At 39.2% G+C, this 16,100-nt stretch overlaps 1 protein-coding gene across 4 annotated transcripts in view; it reads left to right on the forward strand.

The window, feature by feature from the left end:
- Window positions 1-4,223: 4,223 nt before the first annotated feature.
- Window positions 4,224-16,100, forward strand: part of PHACTR1 (phosphatase and actin regulator 1) — a 308,888-nt gene continuing 297,011 nt past the window's right edge. Inside the window, exons 1-2 of one of the 4 annotated variants that reach the window (XM_032710975.1) lie at window positions 4,224-4,503; window positions 6,583-6,694. In XM_032710975.1, coding sequence (XP_032566866.1) covers window positions 6,634-6,694 — 61 coding nt within the window. In that variant the 5' untranslated portion in view covers window positions 4,224-4,503; window positions 6,583-6,633. Of the gene's footprint in view, window positions 4,504-5,195; window positions 5,360-5,380; window positions 5,619-6,582; window positions 6,695-16,100 lie in introns of those variants that run through there. The other 3 variants (XM_032711209.1, XM_032710889.1, XM_032711045.1) reach the window with 3 other exon arrangements.

A 16,100-nucleotide genomic window follows, 5' to 3' on the forward strand; every position in this document is an offset into this window, starting at 1 on the left:
TAGTGCAAATTAAAGGCATTCCCTATTATGTGTTGGGCCAGCCATCCTGTCCTTTGCATGGGGAATAGCTCAAGCTTTGGTGACTGCTCAGTCCCAGGAGGGCACAGAGAATGGATGATTTTGTTGTCTGTCTTTGTTTCCAGCTGCCCATTTAGATCCTTTTAAAGTTCCTTTGCCAGAACTCCTAGAAAAGTGAGCAGGAAGTCCAAAGGGATGCCTCCACCTCCACAGTTGCTGCATGCTCGTGGGGTAGTGGTGGAATGTTTACCCCAAAGATCTATTTTCCTAGTTTCCTCCACTTTCACTGCTACAGATAGCTCTGTGTTTCTCTACTTCCACCAAGTCACTCGTGGGACTGAATTAGGGAAATTTTCTTTTCTTCCATTCGTATGTAGTTTGTTATAGAAAAAAAATAATCTGGTCATGTAATTGAGGAAAATGACAAAGGTCTATTAATGCAGAAGTATTTCTGCCTGTATAAGGACTGGAGGATTAGGTTTTATCTTCCGTGCGCTCCCAAATTCTCTCTTCTCTGTTTTTCATATAATTATGACTTCAACCTTTCCTCCCTCAAATGAAGACATATCAAACTACCACACGTCATCTTAGAACAGACTTTTACTATGCAGGATAGCTAACCTTTGTTCTTTATGAAAACACTTTTAAGATATTTTCAACTAGCAACTTCTTGAACTTCTTGTTCATGACATAGGATGCTGAAGCTTCCTCCTTTCAAGCTCATCTCTTCTGCGTTGGAATCTGTGCAGTTCTTGCTTTGGAGATAAATAACAAGAAGGTGACCCTGATGCTACAAAAACACAAATCAAATCTTCCACTGATTTCAAGAGTCAGAGCTACCTTTATGTTCTCTTCAATGTTTCTGGATATTGATTTTTTTTTTTTTGGCAGAAGTATTAAAAGTAAATACCATGGCACTGAAAAGATCTCTTCTACTGGACAGGTCTCTTAAAATTCCTTCTTAAAATTCTTTTGGTTTCAGCCTGAGTACCCCAAGATAGAGTTGAACAAAATTTGTAGAAACTTCTGAAAACATCAGTGTTAGTCTCTCTCTCCCGCAAAGCATCTGTAACTCTCATTTGAATATTTTTGTGTTTTATTTGTTGTGTTCATCATAATATCTGTTTTGCCTTACAAATAAGAAATAGAGAACATATTTGTGTCTTAATTTTGCTAGCAAGCCTCTCTTTTTAACATATCTAAGTACAAGACTAATAATTATAATTTTAAAAAACTGCATTCTTCACAGCTTAGGGGCTTAAACTTTCATATTCTTCCTTTATTCTGAATGTACCCCTCAGGAAACAACTCTGTAATAATCACCTTGCCTACACTTCTTCAGTCACACATTACATTCTCTCTCCCACTTTCTTTCAGGTTAATATTAGTGTTTGTCAGCAGCAGACTTTTTTTCCAAGGCTCTGAGTCATTACAGTAACAGTTATGTTCTCAATAGAGTTCAGGGTAGGAAAAAACCCCAGCCCTATGCCTACATGTATCTGACTGTTAGAGAACCAGAAGGCTACTCACTCCTTCTAAATGCCAAGTATTCAATTACTTTCCTCTTGAGATTATTTTTTTCAGTTGGTTTTCTTTTTTTAATTTGGGAAAAAGTCAAATGTGATGCAGTAGGTTACTAAAGCTCATGATGAGGAATTTTGGCTTCACATTTTTCCACAGTGTAACAGGTTTTTTCCAAGTATTCCTTTAGCAGAGGTTGGTTGGTATTCCAGTCTAGCTCACAAAGAGTTCAGTCTCTGTCTAGTCCTATATAGATATCTGTCTGTGTTATAAAACCACTGCGCCCATTATCCCAAAGAGGGATTTGTGCTGATAAGAGGTCCAGTCAATAGCAGAGGTTTTGCAGGTTTGGCTTCAGGCCTTGACAGAACACAGGAAAGCATTCAGAGAGCTAGACAGTACAGTTTCTGGTTCTGGTTACTGCCACCCTTCCCTTCCTACCCCCTGAGGTGCTCTGCTGTTCTTTGGAAACCAAGTCAGAGCACACATTGCAATGCACTGTGCATTAGCACAGAAGCACAGTGAGCCTCAAGCATATGTGAAGCCAGATCTGGGGATCATACTTAACTCAAAATAGATCTGTTTCACCTGCACATTTTTCTAGATGTGTAGGCTTTTCAACCGAACTGGAGGTAACCGATTTCCCTTTCTGTGGGTCAAGTTTTCTGGACTGTGGTTCAAATCTGAGCCCACACTACCATCCTGAAGACTTTCCAATCAGGCAGGCAAGGATTTCCCCTCATGGTGATGAATGCCACAGAAGCATATAAATATATAGGCACTGTTACCTTTCTTGTTGCTAAGTACTCCCTTGTCAGAGAGAGCTCTTAGCAGCTGTCAGAACTGCTGAACTGTAATTTAAAGTGAACTGTAAATCCCTGAGATGGATGAAGGTATCAAGATGGATGATCTTGCAATGGTCAGTAGAGAGGTTGCTGGTGATTTCAATGACTACATTTGCCAGTCACGGTGCAAGATGACAATGCAGATTGAAAGGGTGAGAGCAAAGGGAATCAGAAGGATACAGCAAAGGCTAATGGACAGGTGCTATATAATGTTGTCCAGCATGCAAGCTTGTATTTTTTTCAGTCTCCTCCTGAGCAGGAGATTCAGTGTCCCTAGGAAAAACAAAAAGTATTCCATATTGCACGTTAACAAGCAGGTACAATACTTGGAGCAAGTGAGGTTCCTGTCTTCCATTTTTCCTTCTGCATCTCTGTGTTGCCAGCCTTTCTTCTTTTTTTCTGGTTTTCTGCTGAAAAAATCAGCTGGGCTAAACAAGCAACTGGCCCCTGGTCCACAAGATAATGGATCCAATAATTATCAGAAGCCAGCTTGGAGGGACCTATTGTTCAGTAGTCACCATGGCAAATACAAGCTCTTAAAAATGCAAAGAGCAAGGTGCTAACAATGCTCCAAAACGCAAAGAAAGGAGTTTGCAGCGTTCTTGCTGTCTGATTTTCCTTTAAGTTGTGTTTAGGAATGAAAATGTTTGTCATACCTCTGAAAATAGGAACACAGTTTGCATAAACCAGATCCACCACTAAGGTGGCACAGTGAGACACCTACTCAATCCAACCATATTTACTGTAATGCCAGTGTAGGAACAGCCATACCAGACTCTACCTGGAGTTCATATGGCTCACCCTTATCTTTGATACTGCCTGGGTGCTTTGAAGAAGAACATAAAAACTCTTCAGAGGGGGAAGCCATGAAGTAATGTGCTCACAGGGATTCTTACTTTCTAATCTTCTCCAAGAAAACTGTACTCAGATGGTTAATTCATCTTCTTGGGTTTCCTCTTAAAAGAAAAAAAATCCTATGATATTTGATACAGAGTTTTCTGATATTGAACAGAAAATCTTATCTTTCAGAACCCATGGTTCTGAACACCAGTAACATTTGGTGGCAGTGGATTTCAGAGAGCATTTATACCTGATTTTTTAGCAGAATATTTGCAAAAATAGGAAGACTAAGTCTGATTGCTTCCTGATAGTTGTTTTGCCAGAACTTCTGATTTTAAATTTATCAAAGGATCACTTTATCACTGCCTTCTTTAATTTCTGATTCACTTCCAAAATCAGGCTTTGGGGGACTACCCTAAGAACTTCTGGAAAAAGCAGGGTCCTGATCCTCTTGTGAGGGATGTCCATGTAACTTAATAGCATGGCCCTTGTTAGCCATTCAATTCAGTTCATTCCAAACAATGTGTAGTCCAGTAATGCTAAACTAGATGCACTAGAAGCCACCAAGAGATAGCTGTACTAAATTTCAGTTTATTAGCCATCCAAGCTCACTTTTAAATTCAGGAAAGGCAAATTATAACTGAAAAGATCTTGGTAGAAACATATTCTGCTTTCACGGTCTATGGATATGCATGTTTAAGCTATCATGCCATGACATTGTGCTATTTGATTTATTTTTTTTACTGATGCTTTGACTGAATAGTTTGTTGAGATGTACTGCTAAATGAAGGAAAAATCAGAAACTGCATCAGACAACCACTCTGTATTTCATTTTAGAAAATAGCTGGCAATTATAATTACTCACCATGTTTCTGGCTCAGAATAAAAGTGCCATAGCACAAAAACCACACTGAACATTCATCGTGATTAGAAAATGCTCCATACCTTGGAGTGCAGTGGAGACATAAGAATAATTTTAAATGCAAATTAAATTGTGGGGGTAGCAAAGAGAACAGATAAAAGACAGTAAAACAAAGCCTTTCACTTTCCTCAAATTAGCAGGCTAATGTGGTATAAAAAAAACCAGTTCTACTCAGATCTGTGCTAAGAGCTTTCATTTCATCATAATATAAGCAGATCCGTCACCTTTCTCTATTCAGTACTCTTGATTTCGAGGTTGAAGTGAAAATTAGAAGCTGTTCATTCTGGCTCACAGACTGGGTTGCATTTGCTTAGTCTTATTCCATGACAGTAGGATGGAAAGAGGTCAGTAACACTGGTAAGTACTTATCTTCTGTATCTGATTTTATTTATTTATTTTTAAAACCTTTCACAGTGCTTTGGCTTTTTATCAATGTGCCTTTCCTGAAAAAAACTACATTGTGTATTTTTTAAAAGGCTGTATTTTAAGTAGAAATGCAATGATTCCTTGAGAATGCTTATATCGAATGTTAGGGCTCCTTCAAGAACGAAGGAATTACTTAAAGTATGAATTCTGTAATAGGAAAGGTTTCTCGATATTCTATATATTTCATAGCATCACTGGAACATTTTGTATGTTGCTTTTTCTGTCTGCCTTGTCCAACAAGCAGTAGCAAATAAGAAATGAATCTATTCTCAAGATGTTATTTACATTTTATTTATAGCAAAACAATCTCCTTACTCTTGTGGTAAATGGTGAAGAAAGTAGGTATTTTGCTTACTGAAAGCAAATTATTAGACAAAACGCAATGTTACGGTTAATCATTATGAAACATTAAAAATACCTCAGAATATCAGATGCAACAAGGAAGATCAGAGTGAAAAACAAATTCTTAAGGAAACTTGATGTAGATTTTTTTTCCGTGGGAAAGTTTTTATCAAATCAAAACCAGGGACTTAATTTTTCAGTATGAAGGGTGAGGGGGAGTGGGGGAGATGAACGTAGTGTCACCTCCTGTTGCTAAGTAACAACATCTCCTGGCCATTTTTATCTGATAAAGGAAGTCCAGTTGACGTTATGCATTATTCATCAGAGTTCCAATCAAACAATCAAAATTGTTTGCTTACACTGGGGACATTTAGTAAGATCAAAGAAACCCTCCTTGAAACTACTGGAGCTTACACCACTGCCAGGCAGCTCTTGATACTCTGCAGTAAGTATCATTTCTGGTTTGGGAGTGCTACAGTAAAGTGAATTGCTCGGGAATTTAAAAGTTTTCTCATCAGGACAGACTTCTGAATTTTAGAAAGGACTGCATGTTGATCTATGAAAACTGAATCAAAGGAAAGAGGGAAAGCTTTGGAAACCTGGTTCCCTAATTTTTCCGGCGCAATTAAAGGAATTGCTGGAATCAGGAGTCAGACTCCCTGCTCCAAACCTTTCTGCTAAGTTTGCATGGAAAAGGACTAGAGGTATTTTTGTCTGTCTTTCTTAAAATAGACATTGTTCAGAGTTGTTTGTATGCTTATGATTATATGCCATGGTGAACTGAGATGTGGGTGAGAGAACTGCATTGTCTGTTTTCTGCAAATCCTGTTTTTTCTGTGAGTTTTTCAGAGTATAATAAAATGCAGAAGGTAGCAATAAAGCTGGAGAAGGGTCACAATAATGTGCATCATTGCAGGAACTCTGCCTGGCAAAGGCAGAGTGTACATCTTGGACAGCTGTAATCTAGGATTGTGTACATCTCGGACAGCTGTAATCTAGGATCTAGACAGATCTGATGTTCAGAAGAATGCAAAAAATATAAACCTTAGCTATGAAACAGTGCTACGAGTAGCCTACTATTTCTTAATGACTGCTCCTAACACAACTTTTGGAACTGATGGTGGAATGTTCTGTTGCTGTTTCTGGTCAGCAAGAGGAGAGAGGAAAGGCAAGGTTGGCTTCTGGTCATTTAGGTGTAGTGAAATATCCAGAATATTGTGTCTTTCTTTCTAGTGCAGTGTTTTGGCATAAGTGGCACAAATGCTATCTTTAATGTATCCTGTTATAGCAGTGACTACTCAGAGATGCTGGGTGTGAATCTGGCTGAAAGAGGTCCCTGTCCTTTTTCTGATCTTCTTTTTAAGAGTAAACGTAACAGGCAGATGAATCCAAGTATACGTCTTAAGAAATAGAGACTGTGGCTAGAATACAGGTGATTGTACTAGAAAGCTAGGAATCTTGCTAATACTGCAGCAGGACTTCTGGTTTTGTCTTTAGAGAAGGATTTGAATCAAACATCCTTAAACAGAAAAGGATGCTTATGAAGTTCTATGAATAGTGACTTGAAAATACTTTGACCCTAATATGCCAAATGACTGCCTACACAATTCTTTCCACAAAGAAACTCACCAGCTTTTTTCTGTCTGACATCTCTGTAATCTTTCCTAGGAATCTGACTGATCATCCATACTGGAGTATTGCACATAAAGTTCCTTCAAAATGGACTACTTTTTGGATGTCGAGTCTGCTCACAGACTGTTTTACAGTCAAGGAGCCCAAGGTAAGAAACTCTGGCACTGATTCAGAAAATGGCTATTTTAACTGCACAGTTAAAATGTATAGGGACAGATAAGGGACAGTCACTGACGTACTTAAGTGTTGAGAGGGCACAAGGAAAGGCCTTCAAAAGAGTTGGGGTTTTAAAGGGATTACAAGAAGAGTAATGGTAGGGTTGATCTGCCTTATGAGAGGATAAGGAAAAGCTATGAGAGCTGTTGGGCGTACAGATGGAGCAAAAAGAACTGTGAAGACCCAGGCTCTGGTGTTGCAGCATCCAAATGGACAAGGCAGAGGGGAGAGCAATGGTGCACAGCTTGCTGCATAAGCCTCTGGTGTTCTTTCCCTTCCTCCTTGCTTATCAGTGCTGTCAGGATCATAAGGTGCTGTTTTTCAGTGCTGCAGGAAAAACTGGTTTGGGAAAGCCCTGAGGCAGTCCCCCACACAGTGCGAACAGCAGGCTCTCACTGGTCTGCACCTGTCCCCTGCAAAATGCTGGCCCCCACAGAGCAGCAGCAGGGTGAAGAGTAACCAAGCTTTGCTGTTTTAATGTAGCTGGGACTTGTTCACGACATAGATGATATTTTTGGTAAAGTCAGCTCACATTTTTCTCACCAGCGCTATTTTTGGAGAAAACTTGCAATTTCAGAGAGAAGGGGTTTTTTGTTCCTTAAACTTTAAACACGATATTAAATTGAAGAAGCCTATTGGAGCCAAGTAGTTCTAACAACCATTTTTGGTTTTACATACTGCCTGTTCTCTGAAAATGGGATCCATCTTTCTTTCACCATTAATTTCATCAGCTGCTAATCAAATTCAAAGTCTGGCCAACAAAGTTTGGCCTTCCTTCTGGAGGCCACTCTCCCAGAGCAAGACCTAATCCACTCAGGGGGATGCCACCAACCCAGGATACATGAGGGTCAGTACCACCTTTAACCTTTGGCTCAGCTGAGATGCTGCTGCCTAACACGTACTGCATTGCCTAGCTGCTCCCCCAGTTGTTGTGACATGTTTTAATCTGTACGAGTTGCAGAAAACCTTTTTTGTCACAGCACAGCCTCCTGCACTGAACAACAGAAACAAATACTAAGCACTTCAAATCAGGAGGAAAAAACTGGCTGAGGGAAATGGCTGATTTTGATGGCTTTTTCTCCATCTAAAATGCAACAGACACCTGGGCATTGCTACAGAAGCAATATTGAAATCTTCAATGACCACCTGTTGTCCCTTCCAACCCTAACCATTCTATGATATTTCTATGAGAACAAACCACTTCTATTCCCCAGAACCTAAAATTCAGGAATCTACAACTTACTGCTTTACAAGCTATAGCAAATTATCAAAAGTGTCCCTGTGCACTGCAATGTACAGAGACAACTGTGGAAGAAGGAATATGCATTCATGCAATGAAAGTCTATTATAGTCATGTGCACAAGGTGACTAGTAAGGATTGTGCAGGCAACCTTCACTGACTATATTTCCAAGCAGGCAAGGGAAAAAAAACCATTATCTTACCCATACTTGAAGAAATTATATTGCTGGCACATACAGAAATGCTTGTACTGATCAGTTAGGTGCATGACTATAATGTAACATTAGCATCTGGTTGATTCTTCATTTTAATGCAATTATTTTCCTTTTATTAAATGCAAAATGAGGGGAAAAAATCCATTATGCAGAACTGTATTCCTTGATGCAAAAGTCATCAGCAGGGAGCTGACCTGTAGATCTGTCACGTGGACTTCTATGCCTTGGCCAAAACAAACAAAAACCAGCACTGAAACTTGAAGATTTTTTTTTGTCCCCCTGCTCCTGAATATTTTATGAAAGTCACCAATGACACACTTCCACTATGCACCAGTGTCCCAAATCCTAATTATCTCCACAACTGGAAACAGTACATTGATAGAAAAGCCATGCTGCACTTATGCTCTGCCCCCTTCCATTTTTCACCCTTCTCTTTCCTCCTTTTACTGCATTTTCCTCAGCTCCTGTCCTTCACATCTCTTACCACACATGCTTGTGAGACCTCTTCTGTAAACTCTAGTAATGTCCCCTCTCTTCATCTCTCTGTGCTTGAGGTCAGTTGCTTTCCAACAACCTAGGTGCCAGAAGGGAAATCGCTCTGAGCACAGAAGTGACAATGTTTCTGATCTACATTCTCAAATGCTGCAAGACAGCAGCCCTCTGGCAGGAGAGGTGCTTGAGGGGAAGAACGGATGAACAACCACACTAGCAATAGGATGTGAGAGGTGACATGTGGCCTGTGCAGAGAGAAGTTTCAGGAGGCCAAACAATAAGTCTCCGGAAGAATTTCATCATCAAGGTTTCCTGTAGCAAGTACCTTTACTGCTATCCTTAGCCCCAAACTTCTTGATGGCAATATCCCCTTCCTCTCAATTATTTTACCGCCTGTACAGAACAAGGAACTCAATCCTGTCAAGTGTGCATTGATGCTGCCTCTACAGCTGTGGTAACTCCTGTCGTTCTTGTACCTTATGTGAAATTGTAAGGCTGTCTTCCAAAAAACAGGTATTTCTCTATGAGATAATGGCACAATTTCTCCGAACATGGGCAAAAATAACATATTTCTTTCCTTATCCACCTTCTGAGAAACAGGCTAACTGCATTAGCTTTGACTCTCTGACACTGAATGTGAGGCACTCATCCACCATAAATAGCATAGTTCAAGTAGCTAGTATGGAACTGAATAAAAGGTCTGTAAGAAAGTGTTGTCATCAGATCTACCTAATGGGATCACAAGTAACTATTTGATGTTAATATAATAATATGATACTATTAGCAAATCACACTATCAAACACCATGTGTATATGCATTTAAACTGTATTACGACAGAATTGAGTGCAAGAAGACTACAGTATTCTGCCATTTAATTAAAACCAACATCAGAACATATTCGTATGTACTATTATTACTTTACTTATATTATTAGTTATTGCATTCCAAAGTGCTCTGTTTACAAACTGTGGAATGGTGGTTCATGACCTACTTAACTCTTTCTGTGAGATTTGAAGATTTCTGCCTTTTAATTTTTCAAATCAGGGAAAAAACTCCAGTGTTTTCACATTAATGATATGACAATGTAACCAATAGCAGCTGTAAAGCACTCATTCATATCTGTACCCACTCCTTGTGGATGGAAGAGAAAAGAAGGAATAGGACTGCAAAATGCTGGGAAGGAACTCAAAGAGCTACGATGGCATTGACAGCTGATGATATCAAATCCCACCTGACCTCAGGTCTTGTGTAGTTGAATGCAGGATACTCTGACCTCAGCAAACAGACTAAAATAGGGCTTTGTCCTCCAGCAACTAACCAACCCATTCTCTATCCCTTGCTGCCTGCACTAATGCTCACACCCTGTCCCTACTCCTGCAGAAAGCTGCAGAACTGCCTTTGCTGCTGTAGGGTAGGAGGAAAGAGGTGTTACCTTTTCAGCTGCCACCTCTTCCATCCTTTCCTCTGAAGCAGCAGCCATCACCTCACTTCGATGGGCTGAGCACAGAACAGAGAATGTTTGGCTGTTCAGGCTGTATCTGCTCTTCCAACAGCTGTTCCCTGTTTCCTCCAAGGAAAGTGAAGCAGGAGGGATGGAAAAGTCACAAAAGCTGAATCTGACAGTAGGATTAGCTAGATTTAGAAAACTTGGTAAATGAAGCCAGCTGGCTCTAGGCTTTAAATACAAGCCAGAAATATCCTAAGCTCTGCAGTCCTCCCTAACTGTCTCTTCTGTAGCCGTATGTTGGAATCTAGGAGCTGGTGGGGTGTCCCTGCCAAGTGCGTAATGCCTGGTGACGCATCTGCAAATCAGAAACAGGAAAGAAAGGACAGTGATCCCCTGGATCCAGCCCCTTGCCCCAGGAAAGTCTGAATCTGAAATCTAAGCATGAAGCCAGACTTTAATTTTCAAAAAAGCCTTCTCCCTTTGAAGCGTGTGGAAGATACTGGTTACTCTTGGCTGCAGATGTATTATAAATACAAATCTATCACAGCTTTCAGCTGCAGGGGCCTGAAAGTATATAATGGGGCCTGGAATAAGATTTTCAGCTCACTTATCCTGTAGGCATCCTCAGTGAAGACATTTCCACCTAAGAGTTCTGACTAGCTTGGCATGTACCAGTGGAGAGAAACAATCATTTTAAGAGCAGGGTTCACTTTAGACATCTTCCTTGGGTTAATATAAATCTTGCCTCTCTACTGATTATGAAAGCCTAGATAGCAAACTTGAGTGAATGATGCCTGTGCTGATGGCATTTGTTTGCATTGAGGAATCACGTGTTGACTGGTAAGATAGGACCTAATTCAGAAAAGGGAGTAATTTTCTCCAAACAGGTCTAGCTGTAATCCAAAGCTGTAAATGTGCAGATCACTTGACTGCAGCGTACTTTGGGGAAACATCAGCTTTAATCTTGAAGTTCTATTTGAAAGTTATGCTTTGGGGCATGCAAAGAAAGACCTCATATTTGAAAGAGCTGAGCAGGTGGGCATTGAGGAGCAGCAGAAGTGAGCTGGTCCATAAGGGAAAGTAAGCCCAAAGTCAGCAAGGCAGAGGCAGCAGCTGTCACCTATGACAGGTAAAGCACTGCAGGGCACGAGCTGGGCAGGTTTGGTGACAGTCACCAGGTTCAGCCAAGAGTTCAGATCATCAGACAAGTCCGTGCTGATGAGGCAGGTACGAGACTAAGCAAGACAGAAAGTCAGCAGTCTGGATGTGGATCAGTGAGGAACGTAGCCAGCCACAGGCACACTTGCTTAGCAAATGGGCAATGGCCTCAGTGTAGGCGTATCTCCAAAAGCAGGAAGGAGGCAGCTGCTGAGGATTCTCGCTGCTTTCTCAAAAACCTTCAAAGCTGGTCAGGGCTTCTCAAGTCGCTCACACAGCTATACCATGCCAGAGAGCCTGCCTTGAGCATAGCCAACTAAACTGTGTGCAGGGATTGCATGCAGCACTCTAGCTGTTGGTACCTAGCTCTCACCTAGGTTTTTAAAGATTAAGAAAAGAGGAACCTCTCTTTCCCACTCTATATAAGGGGATTGAGCCCCCGGACGAACTATAAGAGAGCAGAATGACTTCTGCCCAGTACATTACAAGTGAAGACTTTAGGTACTGCCATAAAGGGAGAGTTAGCCATCGCAGACAGTGAGTAGCACTTTTCTGCAACCATGAGTCTGCTGGAAGGGGTCCTAAGACTCATCCTCTCTCTTGATGCCTGCAGCAAACCCACACAACAACCTGATGGGATGGGCTGGACATTGTGTTGTCAGGATGCCATTCTGGGTTGCAGGAGTCCACCTCTGCACCACAGTGGGACTCTCCGGTCCCTGCCTAGAGTCTGGGTTCAGCTGTCACGTGACTTCTGACTCAAGGAAAAAATTGTTTCTAATTTCCTAGAGAGCTGTGCATCCACTTTTCCAGTCTTATATCCTTTTGCACTAGCAGGGTACACCAGCTTAAAATTAACTGCATTAATTATTTTCAAGATGCTCCTACATAGCACGAAGTTGCTTGCCAGGCCATTTGGCAAGATACACTGTGCATATTTAAAAAATTGAACAAAACGCTCTTGAAGGCTTATCTTGAACAATCTTTTGTATCTATAAGTAAGCTAAAGATCCACTTACACGAGATATGCTTCTACATTTCTGCAATTTATTTGATGAATTTAAGGAGTGAATAAAAAATGTAAAGTATAAAAAAATACAGTACATATGGCCAAGGGTAATAGATGCACAAGATTGTATAGACACATGGGGGATAATTGCTCAGAAGATTTCAGGAAATCATTTTTCTTGATCAGTTTTGCAGGTTTAATAAAATACTCCCAGGTATAGTTTTAATTTCACATTTTCCGGTCATTCTCTGTGTCCACAATATATTTATTTCACTGTGCTGCCTTGTTGCTCATTTATTTTAATTCAGACAGTGCTGATTTATTCTAGATGTTTGACTTTAATCACTGCTGACTCTTCAGTGCTACTTCCCTTTTGCTTTTGCATATTACATTAGGTACAGTGTTTTATAAAAATATATTGATGCAGCATCCCCAGATCCTAATCCAGAATGATTCCACTGCAGATGTTCCTCCATCCACCAAAATTTTATGATTAATCCATCCTATATTAACATATTTTCAAGGTTATGATATTTTCCAGGTCTTTTTTTATTTATGTGATGTCACTACTTCTTAGACTAATAACTTCAGTATCAGAAGAATTAGTAACAGCAAATGTGCATTCCTGATAAAATTTCTCCCCCTTTAAATCCCATCAAGAGACTGATCAACATCAACCTTTTCCTCATCCTTTTTAAACTTTTTTAAGTCCCTTTTCCACCACCTATTCTGGCATATCTTCCTTACCGAGAATTTCCAAACAGCCTATGCCTTTGGACACAATGGTAGAGGAACAAGCATGTTTTGTCTAAAATGCACAAAAAATGCCAGTGGTTAGGCATATCGTGCACATTCCTACCCAAATATCACAAACCAGCAGAATGAGCACGTGACTAAATGTGGATATCCTTTTGCATGGGTAGCATTGTTTGCAACCTTCAGGCCTGTTCTCGATATGATGTATCTAAGTACTTTCTTTCGGATTACTGTTGCCCATCAAAAAAGATTTCAACAGCTTTGCTTTAGAGCCATGGAGAAATCCATATGCATGTGCTTCTGTGTTTATCTGGGAGACACAAGCCTATAAATCATTCTTCATAAATGACAATTTATGGTCTCTCCACACGTTCTGTCTCTGGCTCCCCTGCCAGTCATACCCAATTTTCCAAATCTAATCCTTCAAATGTTGTCCTTTTGTCTTGTTTTAAATGCAACCGATAAAGTGAACTGGCATTAAATCAGACCAAAAAAATTTTTTTCCTGGTAAACACCCAATTGGACCCATTTCCCGGTCTGTCTTTAAGGAAGAATATTCACAGTCTAATATTTTATATTTTTTTTAGCTCACATGGGATATCATGTGCTAGATGGATCAAAATGTACCTGAACTCAAGTTTTTTAAAGCTTCCTTTTAGCCAAAAATACATTTCTGCATGCATTATCTACATGTTACACCACGGTGAGCACTCTTCACAGAAGCGTGAAGGAGGAGAACTGACTAAGAAGCTCATATGTTTCTCTGATGAAAAAAGTAGTAAGAAAGAAGAATCCTATTCAATCAGCAACAGCAGCACTGCAATTAAAATATTTTCATAGGTATTCTACAAAGTCATTCAAAATTTACCCTGAGAAATGAAACTTTCCTCAGGAAAGCCTTAAAGATTTCTGATGTAAAAAAGCATCACCTTATGGCTATTTCAATGTCATTTGAAGTTGCTTATGATTATATGCATCAGAAACATACCCTTTCTAATGTATCTAGGTCTAGACATCTTCAAGAAGCAACATTTTGGCACTTTGCTTGCACTGAGATTAAAGTCATCAAGTTTCAAAAGTTTTTGCCCTTTCGAGGTCAAAATCTACTATGCAAATAAGGGTTTCTATTGACCCTACTGATTAAAAAATGACAAGTGTACCTGTGTCACCAATGAGATATTTTAAAAACATTTTAAAAAAATCTGATAAAAGTAGATGGAAAAATTAGATTAATATTTCTTGTTTTCTCCAATTAATTTTTAGGAAGATGCCATTTCACCTCTAAAATTTTTCAATTAAAAATGTCCATCATTTTTCTAAATAACACTCTTAAAAAATGAATAAGTAACTCTTAAAAAGAAAAGCCAATATTATAACTCTTCAAAATATAAAGGTAGTTCTTGGCAAACAAAAATTAGTACTAATATTTTTATTAAAATCTGTGGGAAAGTATTTTAATGGAAAAAATGGAAGCCATCAAAAATTCTTTGCAAACAACCCTCCATGTTTTCAGTCATTTTGAACAGTGTTCAAAATTTGGACCAGCTGCAGATTTAACCAAATATATTGAAATTATATCTTCAAAATGCCTCTGAACATGCCATATAAAAATTTACATATTTTACATTCCCTTCTCCCAAACACATACTTGTGTTCTACTTCAGTAACATACAATATTTTGAGACAACAAATGGGAGATTATATACAGCAGTTCTAAGGTGTCATACAACGTACATTACAGCATTTATATTTTTAAGGTATTTTTCTCTCAAAAAGCAACTTTTTCACTTCCTAACAAATACCAGACAGGACACTGCCACAATGTGCCAGTTGTGGCATAACCCTATGAGGAATGATGCAAAGAGAATGAAAGAATTTAACAGAATGGCTTATTTGCCTTCTGTGTGCTGTTACAGCGGCTGCTTTAAATGAGGTTTTGGACACTGGTCTCAAATCCATTTGCAGCGTAAGTAGGCCCCTTATTGTATATTGTAATGTCACTCCATTGCTCCAAGACTTTCAAGAGGACACTTCCTGATTTTCCCGAAAAATTATCTCCTAAAAATGTGTCGCACAGACTGACCTGGTTTAAGGAGAACAGCTGAAGCAAGAGATACTGGTGGATTAGTTGTGATGGACTCTATGGTCTCATTGGTCAAATATCAACAGCTTTACTAAAAACTGTATGGCAACTCATTCTCAAACTAAGGACTGCAATGGATTATGGTTAGGAAAGAGTGTGTATATTCATGGCAGGCATAAACACTCAGTGTTACTTTATTGATATCAAAATGTGATCAGCTGTACTTTCCAGTTCTGTGGCTCTGTAAGAATTGATCTTAGGTTTTATTGCAAATCTTTTTTAATACTTATTAGCTTAGTCTGAAATTTTTTCAATGTTTACCTAGAATATCCAGTCATTCTTGAAAACTCCTTTTGGTAATATACACAAAGGGGAGATAATCACGGTTGTCAAAGTAATACATAATGATTACTCCAAGAAGCATTTTCTAGCATCCACCTACCTCCAGTGAAAATGAATACAAGCCAGATCCCAATATTTTGACCCAAAAGGGAAAAATGATTTATAAACAATTATATAGAAAAGCCTACTGTTATTCTCTGTTTACTATAAAAGTGTATGCAATTTGGTGCTGGGATTTTTTTTTTAAATAGATTCCTGTGCTGTGATCCTGTGCTAGCCCTGAAATGCATGGGAGCCCTTTCACTGACTTTAACTACAGCTAGATTACACCAGTTTTAAAAGACATGTCATTTACATCATTGCTTTATGAGATGATTTTTACAATGCTGACTTTGTATACAGATAAATCTTCCTGAAGTGTAAATCTGATGACACAAAATTTTCCATTCTCTTTTATCTTCATTACTGTACTTCCCTATCATAAGGGAGTAACGGTTTACAGCCTAGTTGCAGTGTTTGCTTTAGCTTAATCTAAATAGTTGACCCCATTAAATCAATTTCAACTCTTGCCCTTTGTGTTTACTTGAAATGCAAA

The sequence above is a fragment of the Chiroxiphia lanceolata genome, chromosome 1 (genome assembly GCF_009829145.1).
Source record: "Chiroxiphia lanceolata isolate bChiLan1 chromosome 1, bChiLan1.pri, whole genome shotgun sequence".
Classification (NCBI taxonomy): Eukaryota; Metazoa; Chordata; class Aves; order Passeriformes; family Pipridae; genus Chiroxiphia; species Chiroxiphia lanceolata.